This window comes from Camelus ferus, chromosome 3 (assembly GCF_009834535.1).
Source record: "Camelus ferus isolate YT-003-E chromosome 3, BCGSAC_Cfer_1.0, whole genome shotgun sequence".
In the NCBI taxonomy this organism is placed as follows: domain Eukaryota; kingdom Metazoa; phylum Chordata; class Mammalia; order Artiodactyla; family Camelidae; genus Camelus; species Camelus ferus.
Genome location: NC_045698.1, coordinates 25,392,153 through 25,408,414, shown reverse-complemented (window position 1 = coordinate 25,408,414; position 16,262 = coordinate 25,392,153). Strand labels below are relative to the sequence as shown.

Sequence of the window (16,262 nt, the reverse complement as noted above, 5' to 3'; positions counted from 1 at the left end):
GTAAAGTGAAAATTGCAAAAAAAAAAAAAAAAGAGAATAAATGTTAATTTATTTTTATACTCGCAAAATATCTCCAAAGGCACAGAAGAAACTGATAACGATGTAAACTGAACCCTGGGAGACCTGGGTGGGTCGGACACTTTCCTTTTATATCCTTTTGTCCTTTTTGACTTTGGACAAGTAGATTTAGTCCATAAGTAGGATAACAAACACACAGACAGAAATGGCCCACAATTTTAAAAAATCTGACTGAATTCTATTTTCCATCTTTTTTGCTAGATGCCTGGATCTTTCTAAAAAGTCATTTTGGGTCTGGGTTGGTTTCACCTCAATCTGCTTTAATTTGCTTTAACAATGAGTTCACTTAATTTGGGCCATGGAGAGGAGGGACACCAGTTCTGCTCAGATTTCTAGTGAGTGGGTCACTTTCTGACCAAATGCCTCTTTTTCTGGAGACAAGGAGGTAAATCTAAAAAAACTCTGAACACAGTCATTATAGGCTCATGTGCTGCTCCAATTAGCCCTCGGAGTTACAGGGATACCAAAGCTGAAAACCCACAGAGTACACCCCTCGGCTAAGGTAGGCTCTCTCTGCATCCATCACAATGTTGTGTAAAGCTTCCTGATGCCAGACCTTGCAAAGCCCTGGCAAGTTTACTGAGTCTCAGCTCTGTGTACCGGGCTACTTCATTTGCCTTAAAAAAGCAAATCTAAGGAGACAAAAATAAATACGTAATAAAAAAACAACTTGGCTCATAGGCAGTCTCTTAAAAGATGTAATTTCCTTCACACTCAACACACTTAAGACAGTGGCAGGCACATGTAGCCCTGGGGTTTCGCTTGACTTACTTTAAAGATGGAATTTCCAGTGATGCAATGTGTCACTGAAGAGAGAAGGGCAGCAATTGTCCATCTTTACTCTCATTAGGGACAAATGAGCTTCGTCTTACAAGATTCTGAATAGAACGGTCTCTCACTAATAGCCCACTGTTTTCTCTCTGGGAAGCAGCAGCCGTTTGTGGCCTGGAATCACTATTGGAGAACTGGAAAAGTCTCTTTCGGGACAAGAAGAATGAAGTTGTCCTCTCGGGAGACAGGAGCTCAGTCTTGAAATTCAGAACTTAAGTGTACCTTTCAACTCACTGCTCCTAAATTTACCTTCAAATCTCTGATAAGAAACACAGAGAAAAAGGAGGGCCTTTCCCCCACCTTATATCTTGACTCAGCAAGGGTATCTCTTCCTTCATCTGGTTTTGGGGGTTTTATTCCTCTCTTTTCGGTTCCAAGACCACCTGAACACACCTGTTGACTGGCCATAGTGCTGAGAATATTCTTGGTCTAGGGAAAGAAGCTCTGGGCCATTTTGATAGCACTAAAGCTTGACATAAACTTCCTAATTTTTATCCTCAGTGAGCACAATGGCTAACCTCTGTGCACTGACGTGCTCTGTGTTTCCACATCTCACAGCACTGACACAGCTCACGTAGTTGCCAGGCCAAATACTTGATGAATGATGGCGCCCTAGTTTTCCATAAATATCAAGAACTCGAACACCTGGAATGTACGGCTTGGAAAAGACAGTGCTTAAATTCCAGCTGCCTCTTCCAAATAGTGTAGGCTTTCCACAACCTTGTTTACTCTGTAGCAAAAACAACGGCCCGCAATTTTCATCCTCTGATTTATGAGAGGTGAGCAGAAGATGGGAGGGCAGAAGTAGCTCCCGCAGAGGTGTGCCTCACTTGTGTCCTGCAACATTGCTTAAGAAACATTGGTCATCACACCCAGGGTCAGGAACGTGAAGGTCATCAAGAATTCAAAGCAGAAGGCAGCTGCTTGTTAGATTAGAGAGACTGATTACGGGTTGGGAGATTGTGAATATGGGGGAAAAGGTCCTTGCAATTGTACAGCATCTTCGACTGCAAAGAAGACACTTGTGTATCATATTCCATATATTCGACTTTAGAAGAAGGCAATTTAGACTTTAATAGAATTTTGGAGTTGGAAGCAGACATTAGTCCAAATACACTTTGCTGATGAGGCAATATGAAGTCCAGAGATTTGTCTTAAATCATAAAGGGAGCTGATGGCAGAGCTGGGTCTGTAAGCAGCACTGTTAGCCTCTCAGTGCTTTCTCAGCTGTGTTCCAGACATTCACAGATGCTAACCAGAAGGGGGGATGAACTAGCCACGGACTTGCATTGCTACAGAGCAGAGCGCAAGGGGACAAGTGCTTTGTAAAGTGGAACACTGCAACAATGGAAGGTGCTATTATTGCAGGTAATTGTTCTGAACGCACCTGCTTACTTGATTACTTACTTGAAAGAGAAACAAATTTGAAATTGCCTGCTTATTTTTATTAAATGAGAAAACAGGAGCAAAATAAAATCCAGAGATAATCTCAGCGCATTAAACCTGCTAACCCCTACTTCCAAGTAACCTTTACCATCTCTGTTAGAAACCAGTAACATTTTCCCCAAGTTTCTAGAACCACTTATCTCGCTGGCCCCCACCCTGATGGGGGTGACAGTTTATGAGCAATAGACACCAAAACGCTGGGAAAACGGAAAAACCAGGGAGGTGGTGAACTCTCTGAATGGTCCCAAGTGGTATGAACAAAAATACACTACTGGGTATGTTAAAACATTTATGGAAAACGTTTCCTCAGCAGCTTCCCATTTTCCAGAGAGACAACTGCTGTGAGGCGCTCCCTGCACTGAGAGGTCGGTGTTGTGGTAATGCCGTCTGGGGATTGCTTTTTGCTCCCGCCCAGGAGGCAAGTAGGTAAGGGACAGATAATGATGGTGTTCCTTATCCCGAGGCTTTCATCTCTGCCTCTCCAAGCCCTTTACAACTATTAAGTCTCTCCCAAAAATTCTCCTGGCTTTCTTCTCCAGCCAAGGAAATTGAAGCCTCTTCTAGACCTAAACCAGGTGACCATCTTCTCCCCTTCCTGCCCCGGTCCTCCCTCATCTCTGGGTCTCAGGTGTCTGGCACATCAGCATCATCCAACCTGTGTGTATTTCCCCTGGATGCCATAGCACAGGCAGAAGCCAAAGATGAAGGGTTTACAGATTCTATGGACATTTTACTTGCCAAGCATTTAAGGACATTATTTAAGGTTACATGGTCGTAAGCGGCAGAACTTGGATATAAATCTTGGCTGAGAGGTGTTGTGATTGTTCTATTTTACACATGAAGAAACAGAGGCTCCTTGCCAGAACTGGGACATAAACCTAAGTGTCTGACTCCGGGATCCGTGGCTCCAATCCGCTTCCCTACCCCGCACTGGACTACATCCCCAGGATAGGAGGCGGCTTGTGGAGGGGGTGGGAGAGAGGGCTGGGGTCTAACACAGGTCAGGGATTTGCTATGGCTGTCTCTGACAATTTGTTTGTAGTTCTGCCCCTCTGGGGGAGAGAAGAAGCAGAGAAAAATCAGACTCTAGTCCTTACCCCTGCCCACTGTGTCAGTTCTCCAGAGCAAGGCATCATGAACCCAAATGCCCCTCAGCTCTGAAGGCCTCTTTCCGCCCTCCCAGTCCTCTGCCTGGGGACCCTCTGTGAGTGACAACAGATAGCTGGGCTCTGATAACACCGGGGCAAGGCCTGCCTTGGGAGCCACCCTCCCCCAGCTTCCTGAGCTCCCTCTCCTGATTTCCAGGGAGTGTTGAAGACACTATAAATCTGAACCCGGAAACCTGTTCACCATTCAGGATTCCCATTGTTCAACCTGTGTGGAGATGCCCGCCGCTTGGGAAGCTGAAAGATGCCGGCGTGGGCACCACACTGACTCGAGCAGTTGGCTCATTTGGTCCCACCAGCGGTGACTTCGGTGCAGCAGCTGATAGTTACCCGCACTGATGAGCCTGTCTGGCTGAGCTAACTGACTCTGCTAGATATTGCGTTACGTGTCCGAGGCTCAGAACACCGCCGCTGCAGTTCTGGGAGATGATTGCTTCTAGTCATAAAGAAGAGCCCTAGACTTAATACTGCTCTGGGAATAGACTCACTTAACCTGATTCTTTGATCGTTATTCATTTACATTCAAAGGCAGAAGCTGTCCTCATTGCATCTGGGGATGGTAAGACTACCTTCCAAATCTGTTTACGTTGAACCTCTTGCACTTTCTCCACTGCAGCGGCAACCGTATCTCCAACTCCACACATCCAAGATGGAACTTATTAGGCCCCGGTCCCCATCTGCTTCCTGTGGTCTACCTTTCCTGGTGGCATCATCACCACTTGGTTACCCAAGTCAGAAATTGGACCACTGGCCTGCAGTCCATCTTCTCTGTCAACTCACATGCAATCAGTCACCAGGACTCAGGAGTGACCCTTGTAATGAGTTCTCAATTCAACCTCTCCTTTCCACCCCTCCTATTGACGTGTCAGTTCACATCATTAGCTAACTGCTGTAATGAGAATGGGCATTTCCTGAGAGCAGGGGCCAGCACCCAGAATACTGTGGTGGATAAGAGTATGACCTTGGAGCTGGAAGGTTGGATTTGAATCTCGATCAAAATCATCAGCTGTGGGATAAAGTATCTGAGCTTCAGTTTCCTGATCTATAAAATGAGAATAAAAATAGCTCCCTCTCTGGCTTGTTGTGAGGATTAAATAAAGCTAATTACATATAACATTACTTACAGCACTGCTTGGCACCATGTCAGTGTTCACAAATGTATATCACACATGTAACAATAGATGAGGAAACTGAAGCTCAGAGCAATTAAACACCTTCTTTAGGGTCATATGGCGATTAAACACAACTGGCACATGAGTCCAGATCTATCCTTCACCAAAAGCCACACTTAAAAAGCTTTTTCACATGGTACAGCTAGGGATCCTAAAGTGGTTGTTAATAAGAATGTAGAACCTCTAAAGTGCCAATGCAGGAAGACATCATATCTGATATAGAACAGTATACGCAACAGTCTCATTTAAAAAGATGTTACAAACTTTCCTGTTACCACCTCTGAACCTCATGTATTTCTTTGTCATCTCATTATTTCATCCATCTCTCCTACTAAATGATCCGAGAGCAGAGACTGCCCACTGCATAGAACAGGGTCAGATACACAACATCCGATATTTGTTAAATTGCTGAATAGCATTGAATATTTTTAAAAAAATTTTTGGGGGGTGGTAATTAGGTTTATTTATTATTTTTAGAGTAAGTACTGGCGATGGAACCCCGGACCTGGTGCGAGCTAAGCACACACTTTACCACTGAGCTATACCCTCCTCTCCCTTGAATCTTTAAAAAATAATAACTTATTTATTTAGCAGATAATAGATAACAATGGGTAATATGTGAATGTGGTAAAATGCATTTGAACTATGTAATAAGTTACTTAGAGGAAAGTAATATTCCTTCCATCCCACCCCCAGACACCAGCTCTTACGCCAACAGGCAGTCACAACAACCAGTTTCTTGTGTATCTTTTTAGAGATGTCATCCAGTCAAGTTGAATTTCAGTGTGATTTAAATTTATTGCCGAAGAGTACTAGGGAATGGTGAGAAATGCTTTTCACACATTCAGTCAGTATGTTTTCTTTCCTGAAAAGTCACCAGTGTCTTTCTAAGCCATATTAAGAACAACCTAAACATTAACTTTGTGTGTGTATGTGTGTGTGTGTGTGTGTGTGTGTGTGTCAAGACCAATAGCAGAGAAAGGTGTTAGTCGCTGTGTTTGCAAACTCCCTTAGGTAAAGCCACCACCTACCTCTATACAATTCTATTTACAGATTCCCTCCCCTTGAAGCTGATCTTACGATCCATTTCTTCATAATTCTTTGAACTGAGATTTCATTTTCATTTGTGCTATTCATTCCCTGGACATGGGAAGAGTGTCATTCTGTAACTTGAATGTGACAAAGGGTTTTCCTTTCTCTCAGTGAGATGTCTGAGGTCACTCTAACACAACTTACCACAGTTTGACATGAGAAAGTGCTTCCTGGAGGAAGAAAGACAGCAACCACTCTTCTCAGTGTGGTTTTTGTCAGACAGATGTCTGCAGTAGCCCCGGAAGACACTTCATCTAGTGCTTTAGTGATGACCCATCTTAAAGGGACTTAGGACTTGGCACTCCTTCTCCCAGGTTGTTAACCTGCTCCTGTTACACTGGCTTTGCAGCCTAGTGCTTTCAGACTTTGATGTTGCTTAGAAATGACATTAGAAATGTCATAGCATAGAAACAACATCACATTGCACACATGATTCTATGCCTGTGTTCATGGAGAAATTGGTACTGAAATATTTGCAATTCTGTGCTTTATTTTGAAAATATGGATACACATGTCTCTACTCCTCTTCTATATTTTTCTAGTTCCTTCTTTCACATACTAACTGCATGCTTATTTTATTTCAAAAAGACAAAGAAAACTGATTTAACAAAAAAATTCACCCCAATATATACATTTTTTTCAGTCTTTTTAAGTAAAAGTAATCAAAAGTTAAGAAACTGAAAATTTTGTAATAGCTATAGTTCTTTCTTCTCATCTCATCTTTGGTGAAAACAACTATTTTCTTCTTCCTTCCTAGCATCTTTCTAGTTTTTCCTTATGCTGAGGCAAATAAATTAGAGAGCTGATATCCAGACATACGCTTTCCCCATTATTTCTTTTAGGGTTGATGTAAACATGGTACCCAGTAACAAGCTAAATGAGTCTTTGTTTTCACTGGGCCCTCAATGTAAGAGGCACCAAGAGATAACTGAACGGTTCTTCCCACTCTCCTTAATCTATTTGCTACTAAATTGCGATTCCAAGTATTTGGTGTAGACTCAGTGGTCTCTCTGACTGTCAATGAGCTCTTTTTATTGGTTTCTTTGTTAGTGCCTTCTTCTTGTTACTTCTACCTCCTCAGTTTCCATTAGTAAAGCCAACCCTGAGGGCCTCCTGCCAATTTATCTACCCCAGCTTAGCCAACTCATCACAGTTCTCACAAATCTTAGGAAGTCCTCATTGGGCCAGGAAACGATCCCAGAACTCATAGAGAAAACGGACTCTTAAATCCTGGCATTATCTCCTTCTATTAGAGATGTTATTTCTTTGTAATCACTTAGGAACTTCCTTCTCCATCATCTGCTTTCCATGTTCAAGTTTTATCACTTTCCATTTCTCTATTCTTCAACTGAAACATTTCTGTCCTAGAAATTGAACTCTTATGTTTAGAACACCATTTTGAATAAGCGTCTCTGCATCTTTCCAAACATACTCCAGTATCACTGAGCTCTATTATATGTATAAGGTTGCGAAATAAATGGGTATTTGTTAAATGGATGAGAGGGATGTGGCTTAATCATTTGTAGGAGAATTACACGTTTCTGCTGAGTTTAACTGGGTAAATCATACAGCAAAATGACAATGCTGTGTGCATGCATCTAACATTGCTTAGTAATTGGCCTCTACCAAGGCATAGCAGCATTTTTCTTCCTGGCCTCTCTCAGAGGATGTCAACTAGTCAAGAGAGCAGAGGTAGGATGGCAGAGTGGTTAAGAGAATGGCCTCTGGAACGAGACAGCCTGAGTTTGACTTCCAGCTCTAGCATTTACCAGCTGCATGACTTCAGACAAATTGCTTAATCTTTCCATGCTCAGTTTCCTCAACTACAAAATGAAGAGAGTAATCATACCTACCCACTGCCTTCATAGCTTGTTTAAGGATTAAGTGAGCTAATATATGCAAACACCCAGAAAGTAGCCGTAGTATTACATAAACGTTCACTATTAGGCTATTGCTTGGCTTGACAATCTTTGTAATTGAAACAAAAAATGAGGTGAGAGTATCGCATTTTACATCAAGTTCCAAAACAATGAAACATACTGAAATACTTCTTCCAGGAAGGTATTCAAACCAGGGCACCTCCTAAAGAAAGCCATTACTTCTCTGAGTCAATCAGGACACTTTCTCTTCGAACATCTCTAAAGCTAATTGAAAAGTCATTCATCACCAATAATTACTAAAAGGAGCCAAAGAGGTTGAAACAGAATATATCTAAAGTCTTGTGACAAACTACTCTTCTACTGTATTCCTATTTGTCTGAAATCTAAGAATCCTATTTATTAAAATAAAATTATAATAGTATTTACTACAGAATTTTCTTAGTTTTTATTGTCATTACCTATCATATTTGATGGAGGTCTTGGCGAACTCCAAGGTAGAGATTAAATCTGTATACAAATGTCTTTTTTTTTTGTGGCAGATTAATAGAAATTTCAATTATAGCACATTTTATTTTTTTTTACAACATGGCATTGGCTTATTTGTTTACCAGCCTAAGGATTTCTATGTTGGTTCAGTCAAAAATTCCAAGCAAGTCGTTTTTTTCAGCTATATTTTAAAGAAGGATTAATGCCACCCACAAGTAATGAACTGTAACTTTAGATGACAATAAATCAAACAAAACCATGTTTTATTTGGACAGACTGCTGTCAACAATGCTAAATTAGCAAGAGGCCGAAATGGTTCCAAAAAGGTATAGCCCTTTATGACAGGCGCTTAGAGGCAATGAATGAGAGGTCTGGGTTCACATTTTCCCCAGTTTACCTTCTCCTGTCACTGGATGAGAGAGTGCGCAGACATCTACATCCAAGTGTTGATACTCAGCTTCAAGTCAGCACCAGTTAGAATATAATTACTGTTAGGGGCCTGCGTCTCATTTTGGGTGTACTAATTGTGTAAATTAGTTTTAAGTGAAAGTGACATTGTATAATCATCATATTTTGGCCAAATCTTGCTTGTTTTTATTGTTATTTAACTACTCAGGCCTAATGATTCAATTATCCTCTTTTATCCTATTATTGAGCTGCAAAAACATTTATTTTCCTTCTCCACACAATTCATTGATTTGCAGAATGCCTAATGATGCTTCTTTTGGATCCCCATGTGCTTACATATATTGTTCCAAACAGTCATTCATTTAATGGAAAAAAAACTTACAAATTCAGAGAAAAGCCTGGGCTGTCATTCTGAATATCTACAAGCAGTTCATCTGATAATATTCCCAGACAATCAGAGGCCCCACAGAAACAAGATCCAGTTTTTTTTTTTTTTTTTTGGTTGTTATAAAATGACTTACCCACAATGACTGCGGTGACAGTGAGCAGCACAAAAGCATTCCGAAATAGGTAACTTTTAACATCCTCCTTTGTGATGTTCTGCACTTTCTTCTTGGCCAAGAGTGTGCGTTTGCGGACTCCTTGCTGGAATCTCTCCATCCTGCCTCCCAACCTGGCCTCTTCTCCATTGTTTTTAGTCATATTTTACTTCTCTAGAGTGTCTCTTCTTCACACTTCAGTGTCACAGAATCAGCCCCAGAAAGCCAGTCGTCTTTGGTGTTAAAGAACCCAACTAGACGGGAGAGAAAGAGGAGCATTACAGCATCCAGGGGTGAGAAATCAGGGCTGCCCCACTGCAGGGGAAGCTGTTGCCAAACCGCATCATCTCAACAGGAATCGAGGGCTGGAGAGCCGCAGTGCCAGGTCTCAAGGCTAGACTGTGCATCCTTTCCTCGATCACGTGTGAGACATGTGCATAAATTCAGAATAGGAGCAGAAGGTTGTGTTAACATTTTAAAAAATGTGTCTTTCCCTCTCCAGAAAAGCTATAAAAGGGTTCATCAAAGCTGGGTGTCGCGGGGCACCCCCACCCCCACTGAATCCCCCAGAACCTAGCCGAGCGCTCTGTTTGCACCGTGTGCATCCTTAATAAATATCCAATTGAACTGAATGCACAGGAAGTGCTCAATAATTACTTAATGGCTTCTGTCGTATACATGGCAAAGGCATAACCAGGTCAATAAAATGAATTAAGATATTGAGATTTCACAGTCAGAGCTTTCTGTTATATATAATAAAGGAACTATTTTCTTCATTAAGGAAAAAAAAAAAAAACCCTGATAATATCAACCAGTAAATATGCTTATGAAAGGAACAGAACTACCCACAGGACTTGGGAAATACTTCTGACTATTTCACATAATAACTTCTAAATTTTTTGTGTGTGAAATAAGCAAAGTGGGTTGGGCACATTTGTGTATTATCTGAAATCATAGTTCATTTTCATTTCTGTCGCAAATAGAAGTACAAAGTAGCATTTGCCTTTGTGGTACACATGCTGGAGTCTTCTGAGGAAACTCTCAGCGACTTCTCAGTATTTTAAAATTTAAGATTTCGAGAACAGATGAGCCGAATCCAATTTTCATTCCAAACATTACAGTGTGTGGTTTCTAGTTTCTTTAAAGTGCTCCTAGGTTATTCAAAGATCTCTAAGTAAATCTCTCCTGGGTGGAAATCAGCTGTTTTGAAAGATCAAGGGATTCCTCCTGCTGTTTTTACAAGATTTCGAATCCATAATCTTTCCCATGATAAATCCAAGTAAAAATTAGTCCTGCCTGTAGACTTGTGTATCTGGCCACGCGAACAGCCAGCGTGTGCGTCCGTGGGGGAGGTAACCAGAAAGCAGGGGACTCCTCGGGAGCTTTTGGCAAATCCAAGAGCGGAGAGAAAAAGATTTGTCTTAACAGTTTTGACTTTTAAATAAAATTGCAAGTTGGGGTCAGTGATACTAAGACCTACAACTTGTTTAAGGCTTCACAGCAGATGAAAAGTTTAGGGAGAAGCAAAAAAAGGGGAGACGCGAGAGATCAGATTTTCTTTTCTTCTACTAATCTCTGATTCCCTTTACCAGTCACTTTTAAACAGACCAGCTCAGCCTTGATTCTTTTCTAGAGCTGGAGCCACAGTCTGCCCCCAATCCACCCTGAATGACTCAACTCCAAATTAAGAGAGGACACAGCATAAATAGACACCACGCCGCTCATTGCATTAAATTACTAACGTGGACTTAATCTACCAAAATGGCTAGCTTTTACTCTCGCTACTCCTCTGCTTGGGAAACAGGATCAACCGGCAGAGAAACGGAATGAGGAATTAAGCCCCGCAAGAATACAGGACGTTAGACTTACCTTTTCTGATTTTGTAACGGGTGGAAGATACCCCAGGCAATGACAAGGTGAATTCTCAGCAGGTAGAGCGGAGCAACCAAACGCAGCGAGCGAGGCGTGCATGTGCTCTGAAACTGCAAATTACTATCAGGGCAACTTAAGAAAAGGGGAGGAGTCTGCGCCCGGGAAAGGGGAGTGGGGAAAAACGAAAACACCACAGGAAAGGAGGGGGGAAGCCCGAGGTTTCTGGAATATTGATTAATCTTGGCGCACTAGAAGCCTGTTTGCTGGCTTTGTTTTGCTTCTTAGACCACTTACCCGCTTGGTCAGTTCACTTTCATTAGAAATGCAATACGGGGACCAGGAAGAATTGACAAATAAAGCGCACACACACTCAGAAAGCTGAAGTCTTGATTAGAAGGTTTCCAAGAAGACTTTTCTAAAGCTAAATTTAATTATCTCACATTATCACAAGTTTCCTCCCCTTAAGGAAACACGAGAGTGTGCTCTTTTGCCTGGTTGTACAACTGTTACGAAAGAGTCCCTCTTTTTAGAATTGGGGAAATAACTGACATTTCTTGGGAAGACCCAGGACACAATCAAGTACGGAGAAAAAATTGCTTACTACAATTCTCTAAACTTTTCTAAACTTATTCAAAATACAAGATGAGACATGTCTCTATGATAGCAGTTTAAACTCTATTATAACAAATCTAATTTAGCTCAAACTGTCTGCATTGCAAAGACTAAAAAAGGTAAGAAACACAAAGAGACCAGGATCTTTGCTAAACTACTTATAAAAAGCATTTTAAGACCGAGATTATAAATGCACGCTTGAAGTTTCGTAATTTCAAAAGACAAGTTACTGTGCAGACAGATGCCTCAATTTCAAAGGAGGCTAAATGTCTCCCACACCCCCTCCCACCTCATCATTTTTAGGAATTAGAAAATTCTCATTGCCTTGAGACTATAACTTCTACCTCGTGTACACTTTTCTTAAGGACAATAGATTGTGAAAATAGATTTTTAAAAGTTAAAAAAAAATTTTTTTGAGCCTGACTCAATTCAAAACTTAGAATTTATAAAGAAAAATGTTTAATGGAAACAAAAACCCAGACCAAAAATTACAGCTAGAGTTCTGTATTTCTGTTTGTTAAATCTCATATTCCCTATTCAAAATCTCCTTAATTCTTGTGTCTGTTTTCCAACAGAAAAGTACGTCTGTCTTTTCCCCTCATTAGCAAATCCAGGGAGATTCTAAAGATGTATCTCCTTTTATGTTCAACTGTTCCATATACCTTTTTGAACAGCTACTAGTTAGAAAGCAATGGTGAATCATGTAAATGCTTTAAAATTATAAATTAGCAGCCATTATAGCAACTTTTACATTTGGCGTCATTTTGAGAGTTTACTGAAAATATATGCTCTTGACAGTCCCAACCTTCAGTAATCTTTCTCTTCCTCTAATCTCCCAGGTCACTTAGCATCTGTATCACATTGTTTAACACTTAATCACATTGTCTCCTACTACTCCTTTTTAAAAAAAAATCTTAACCTTTGGCTTCCCAACTAAATTGTAAGTTCTCTGAGGGCAAGATCCAGTCTTATGTCTGATACATAGTGAACATTAAATAGCTCCTATAAATGAGTGGCATAATATAAGGGTATTAAGCAAAACATTTTTCAACCTTTTGTGTTAAAACAAAATCGCTAGTTTTTATGTTGGTGCTTCTGGCCTAGGTACACGGAGCAGATGTCATGTCTCAATACCATGACAGTTTAAAGCATTTGTTTACTACACTGCGTCCTCTCTGAGCCTTGGGTTTAAGACTAATTTGTCTACATTTCTTGTGGAAGTGACTTGTATGTCAAGAGAACTTAAAAGAGAACTCTTTATATGATTTTAAGTGGAGTTTCAAGGCAAGTGGCATTTCTGTTTTTTAATAGGAAAGAAAAAGGACTGGAAAAACCACACTTTGGTTAGCAGAGGGATGAGAAGGCCCTAGTGCTCCTTCCTTTTTCCTTTTTCCTAATCCCCAAAGCTTAGTTAAAAACCATTTCACTATTTTAATTTGCACAGACATTATGGGAGTCTAGTGAACCCTTGAGAAGGGAAGTAATTCACCTTTGAAAGTTTTGTTGGCTGTAATAAAAACCTAATGAGAAAATGAGATGCAAAGAGTCTCGGTTCAGAGTTCATCTGCATTGCAAGGTTTTAGTCTGGGGGAAATATTGGGAAATTACTTTTTTTAAGTATCACTTTCTCTTTTGGAAAGCTGTAGCAATCATGCCCTCAGGACAACCTGGCTTTACTCAACACATGTTTCTTCCTTTTCCTCTATTTTATAAATAAGACCCTCAGGCATTAAAACATTTGTTTTCTTTCCTAGAAATATTAAATCAGTGAAAGAGCAGGAAATTATGAACAAGTCTCTATATGCTGTATTTCATTTAAAACTACTCTGGGTAGGAAACACAGAGCCAGGAAATCATGTTAATTTTGGTATTCTAGAGTTTAAAACAAAAAAAAAAAAAAGATGCAGCAAATGCTGCTCCTTTTGAAAAACTTCTCAAGATTTTCTTTGAACACCTATTAGAAAGTAGGTTGTGGGTAAATTCATTTTGGTGGAATAGGGCAGGGAATCTCACTATCACAAGAAACAACCAAGTCCAACTTATCCTTAAATGCACTGCTCCCATTCATTAGTTTGAAGCATGAGGGCTCATGATTAACAAGTAAGTGCTGTAACATAGAACAGAACAGTCAGATTTCAGCATTCGAGATAAGGGAATTCCCGAAACTGAGGAAGAAAATGGTTAGAAACCCTATTAACCTTTATGGAATATTTTCCACTTTAATTTTTAATTTCATGGGAGATTTCGTCATTCCTTGTTTAAATAGCATGCATTTTAGGATCATCAGAAGGAATGTCAATTTTCCTTCTACACTTTGGAAATTTTAGAATCTTCAGACAATGGAGGGGACTCGACTTGACCCAAGTGAAAGTACTAGACATAGTAGGAGTAGAAGTGGCACTTCCGGAAGTTGGGCTTTCATTTTGTCTTAAATTCTTTCCTTAGGTTTGAATGTAAAAAGCAAAACAACAAAAAACTGGTAGTGAATTCTGGTTAGTTAGATTCTTAGCTGATTGGGTTTATCTCAAGCCTATATGAAGCCTGAAAAACCCAACTGTAAAAGTGAACCTATTAAGCTTTATCATATCCACTTATTCAAGAAACCTTGAACTAGTACTGTGCTCTGAATACCAGTCCCTTTCCTCAAGGAGCCCACAAACACACCTGTAATTACGATGTTGCGGGCAATGGGAGAGCCCCACAGACAATTACGGGAACTCTGTGCTGGAGCCTGTTTACCAAGTTTCCCTACGAGACAGAGCTCCTTAGAGGGGACATGCCTGGCTGTACACCATATGTACAGAGGGCCCAAAACACCAAATTAAAGAACTTGAACTCTATCCCTAGGCAAGAGGGAGGCACAGGACTTAAGCAGAGGAGTGATTTTAGTTTTAGGTTGATGTAAATTCTTTAAGGGAACAAGACTTGAGTTAGGAAGCTGAGGGGGAAGAGAAGCATTTAGCAACTGGGATTGCTCAGTATATTTAAAAAAAAAAAAAGATGCCACTGAACAATACAGACAACTTCACAATATTGAGGCCCTTCAAGGGCTAGGTTGGCATGGAGTTGAGACCACTTCCACTAAAGGTGCTTCCTCTCCAGGTCACTGTGCCCGCCCTCTTCTCTCCTTTTAGTTACCAGCATGTTCCTTCAGCACATTCTAATGTTTTGACCTCTGAAGGGGTTTAAGAAGCAGTCTGAGCAAGGGTAGAAGCCTAGGAAACTCCAACATAAGAGGGAAGAAGAACAGGAACCACCTCATGAAATCCACAGGTAGTGAGAGATCATACCAACCATTCTATGACCAGTGAGCTAAGAGTTGGCCATAATGCTGGTTGAAAGAAATTTAACACATTTTCTCCATCCTAAACTGAAGAGGATCTGCTTTTTAATGAAGATTTCACAAGTGTTATTGCTATTAATTATGACTCACATTGAGAAATGGCTCTTTTCCCAGTTGTTCAACATGAGTCAAACCTCTGAAGGACGAGAATCTTAGTGTAGTTGGGAAAGATTGGGTAGGTTAGTTGGAATTACAGTTTTCGGCAGAGTGTTGGCAATGACGATAGTCAATGTTATTATAGGGCTTTATAGTTTTACAAACACTTGTACACACATGATCTAATTTGATCTTGTGACAGTGCTTTGAGGTACATCCTATCATTACCAGTCCTGTAGATCCAGATGTTGACATGGAGTTTCATAGGGATTAAGCAATTTTCACAGGATTACAGTCAGTGAGTGACAAGAGTTCTTAACAGTTCTCTGAACTTTGGTTTCTCATCTTTTTCCAGAGAAGTCCCCGGTAGCTTTTATTAAGACAGAGAGAAAAGAAAAGAACATTAAAAGAAAGGTGTGCCATCTGTTATTTCTTCTGGAAAGTCAATCCTAAACTCCCCTTCCCTCTCCTCCTCCTCCAATTCCTGACAGGGTTGACTGCCCCTCCTGTGTGCTCTCAAGGCACCCTGGGCTTAAATTTCCAGAGTGATTACCACCCTGTTCTGGAACCTTCCCTTTCTAGACTGTGGCTCTTTGAGAGCAGAGCCTGCATTTATAACTGCATACCCAGTCACCAGGACAAAAGGTGCTCAGTTAAGGGTCACTGCCTGAATAAATGGATACAACACAACCAAGAATATGAGACATTATATCAACCCATCTCCAATCCTAAAACTTGGAGAAAAGACATCAGTAAACATCAACGTTAAAAGGTGGTGGGTGGGGGAAGCCAATGGATTCCTTTTTCAATCATTACAATAGAATAGGTCCCATTGGAGCTGCTGTAATGGAATGGGTGGGAGGTGGGGGGGGGGCAGAACCTATCTCAGTAACTCCCTTTTCTCTTCCTCAGGTAGGGCTCTCTTCAATCCATGGATTCCACCCTATTATGCTTGAGAACAAGGATGAATGAGGAAGTCAAGTTGGCTTGTCCCAGGATTCCTCAGTGCCAGGTCCAGGGATTAGAACTTAGGGGGCCCCATTCCTGCTCCCATTGTGTTTTCAATCACTAAACCACATATTCCTCCTCTCCCAATTTTGAATGTCATCTGTAAAATGAGGTTAGACTAGATTACTTTGCTCAAGTTGCTTTCCCTATTAACATTCTATGATTCTAAATCATGTCATGCCAATAATGGGCTTGCCCTCTCCACTTTGGTCTATTTAGTTAAGGGACACAAA

The 16,262-nt window shown here is 40.7% G+C and overlaps 1 protein-coding gene across 1 annotated transcript in view; it reads right to left on the bottom strand.

Moving 5' to 3' along the window:
• SLC1A3 (solute carrier family 1 member 3) overlaps positions 1–11,080 on the bottom strand; it is a 74,928-nt gene extending 63,848 nt beyond the window's left edge. Inside the window, exons 1-2 of the mRNA XM_006185135.3 lie at positions 10,968–11,080; positions 9,081–9,352 (exon numbers count right to left, since the gene is read on the bottom strand). Of these exons, the coding sequence (XP_006185197.1) occupies positions 9,081–9,261 (181 nt within the window). The 5' untranslated portion in view covers positions 9,262–9,352; positions 10,968–11,080. The remainder of the gene's footprint in view (positions 1–9,080; positions 9,353–10,967) is intronic.
• Between the last annotated feature and the right edge of the window lie 5,182 nt (positions 11,081–16,262).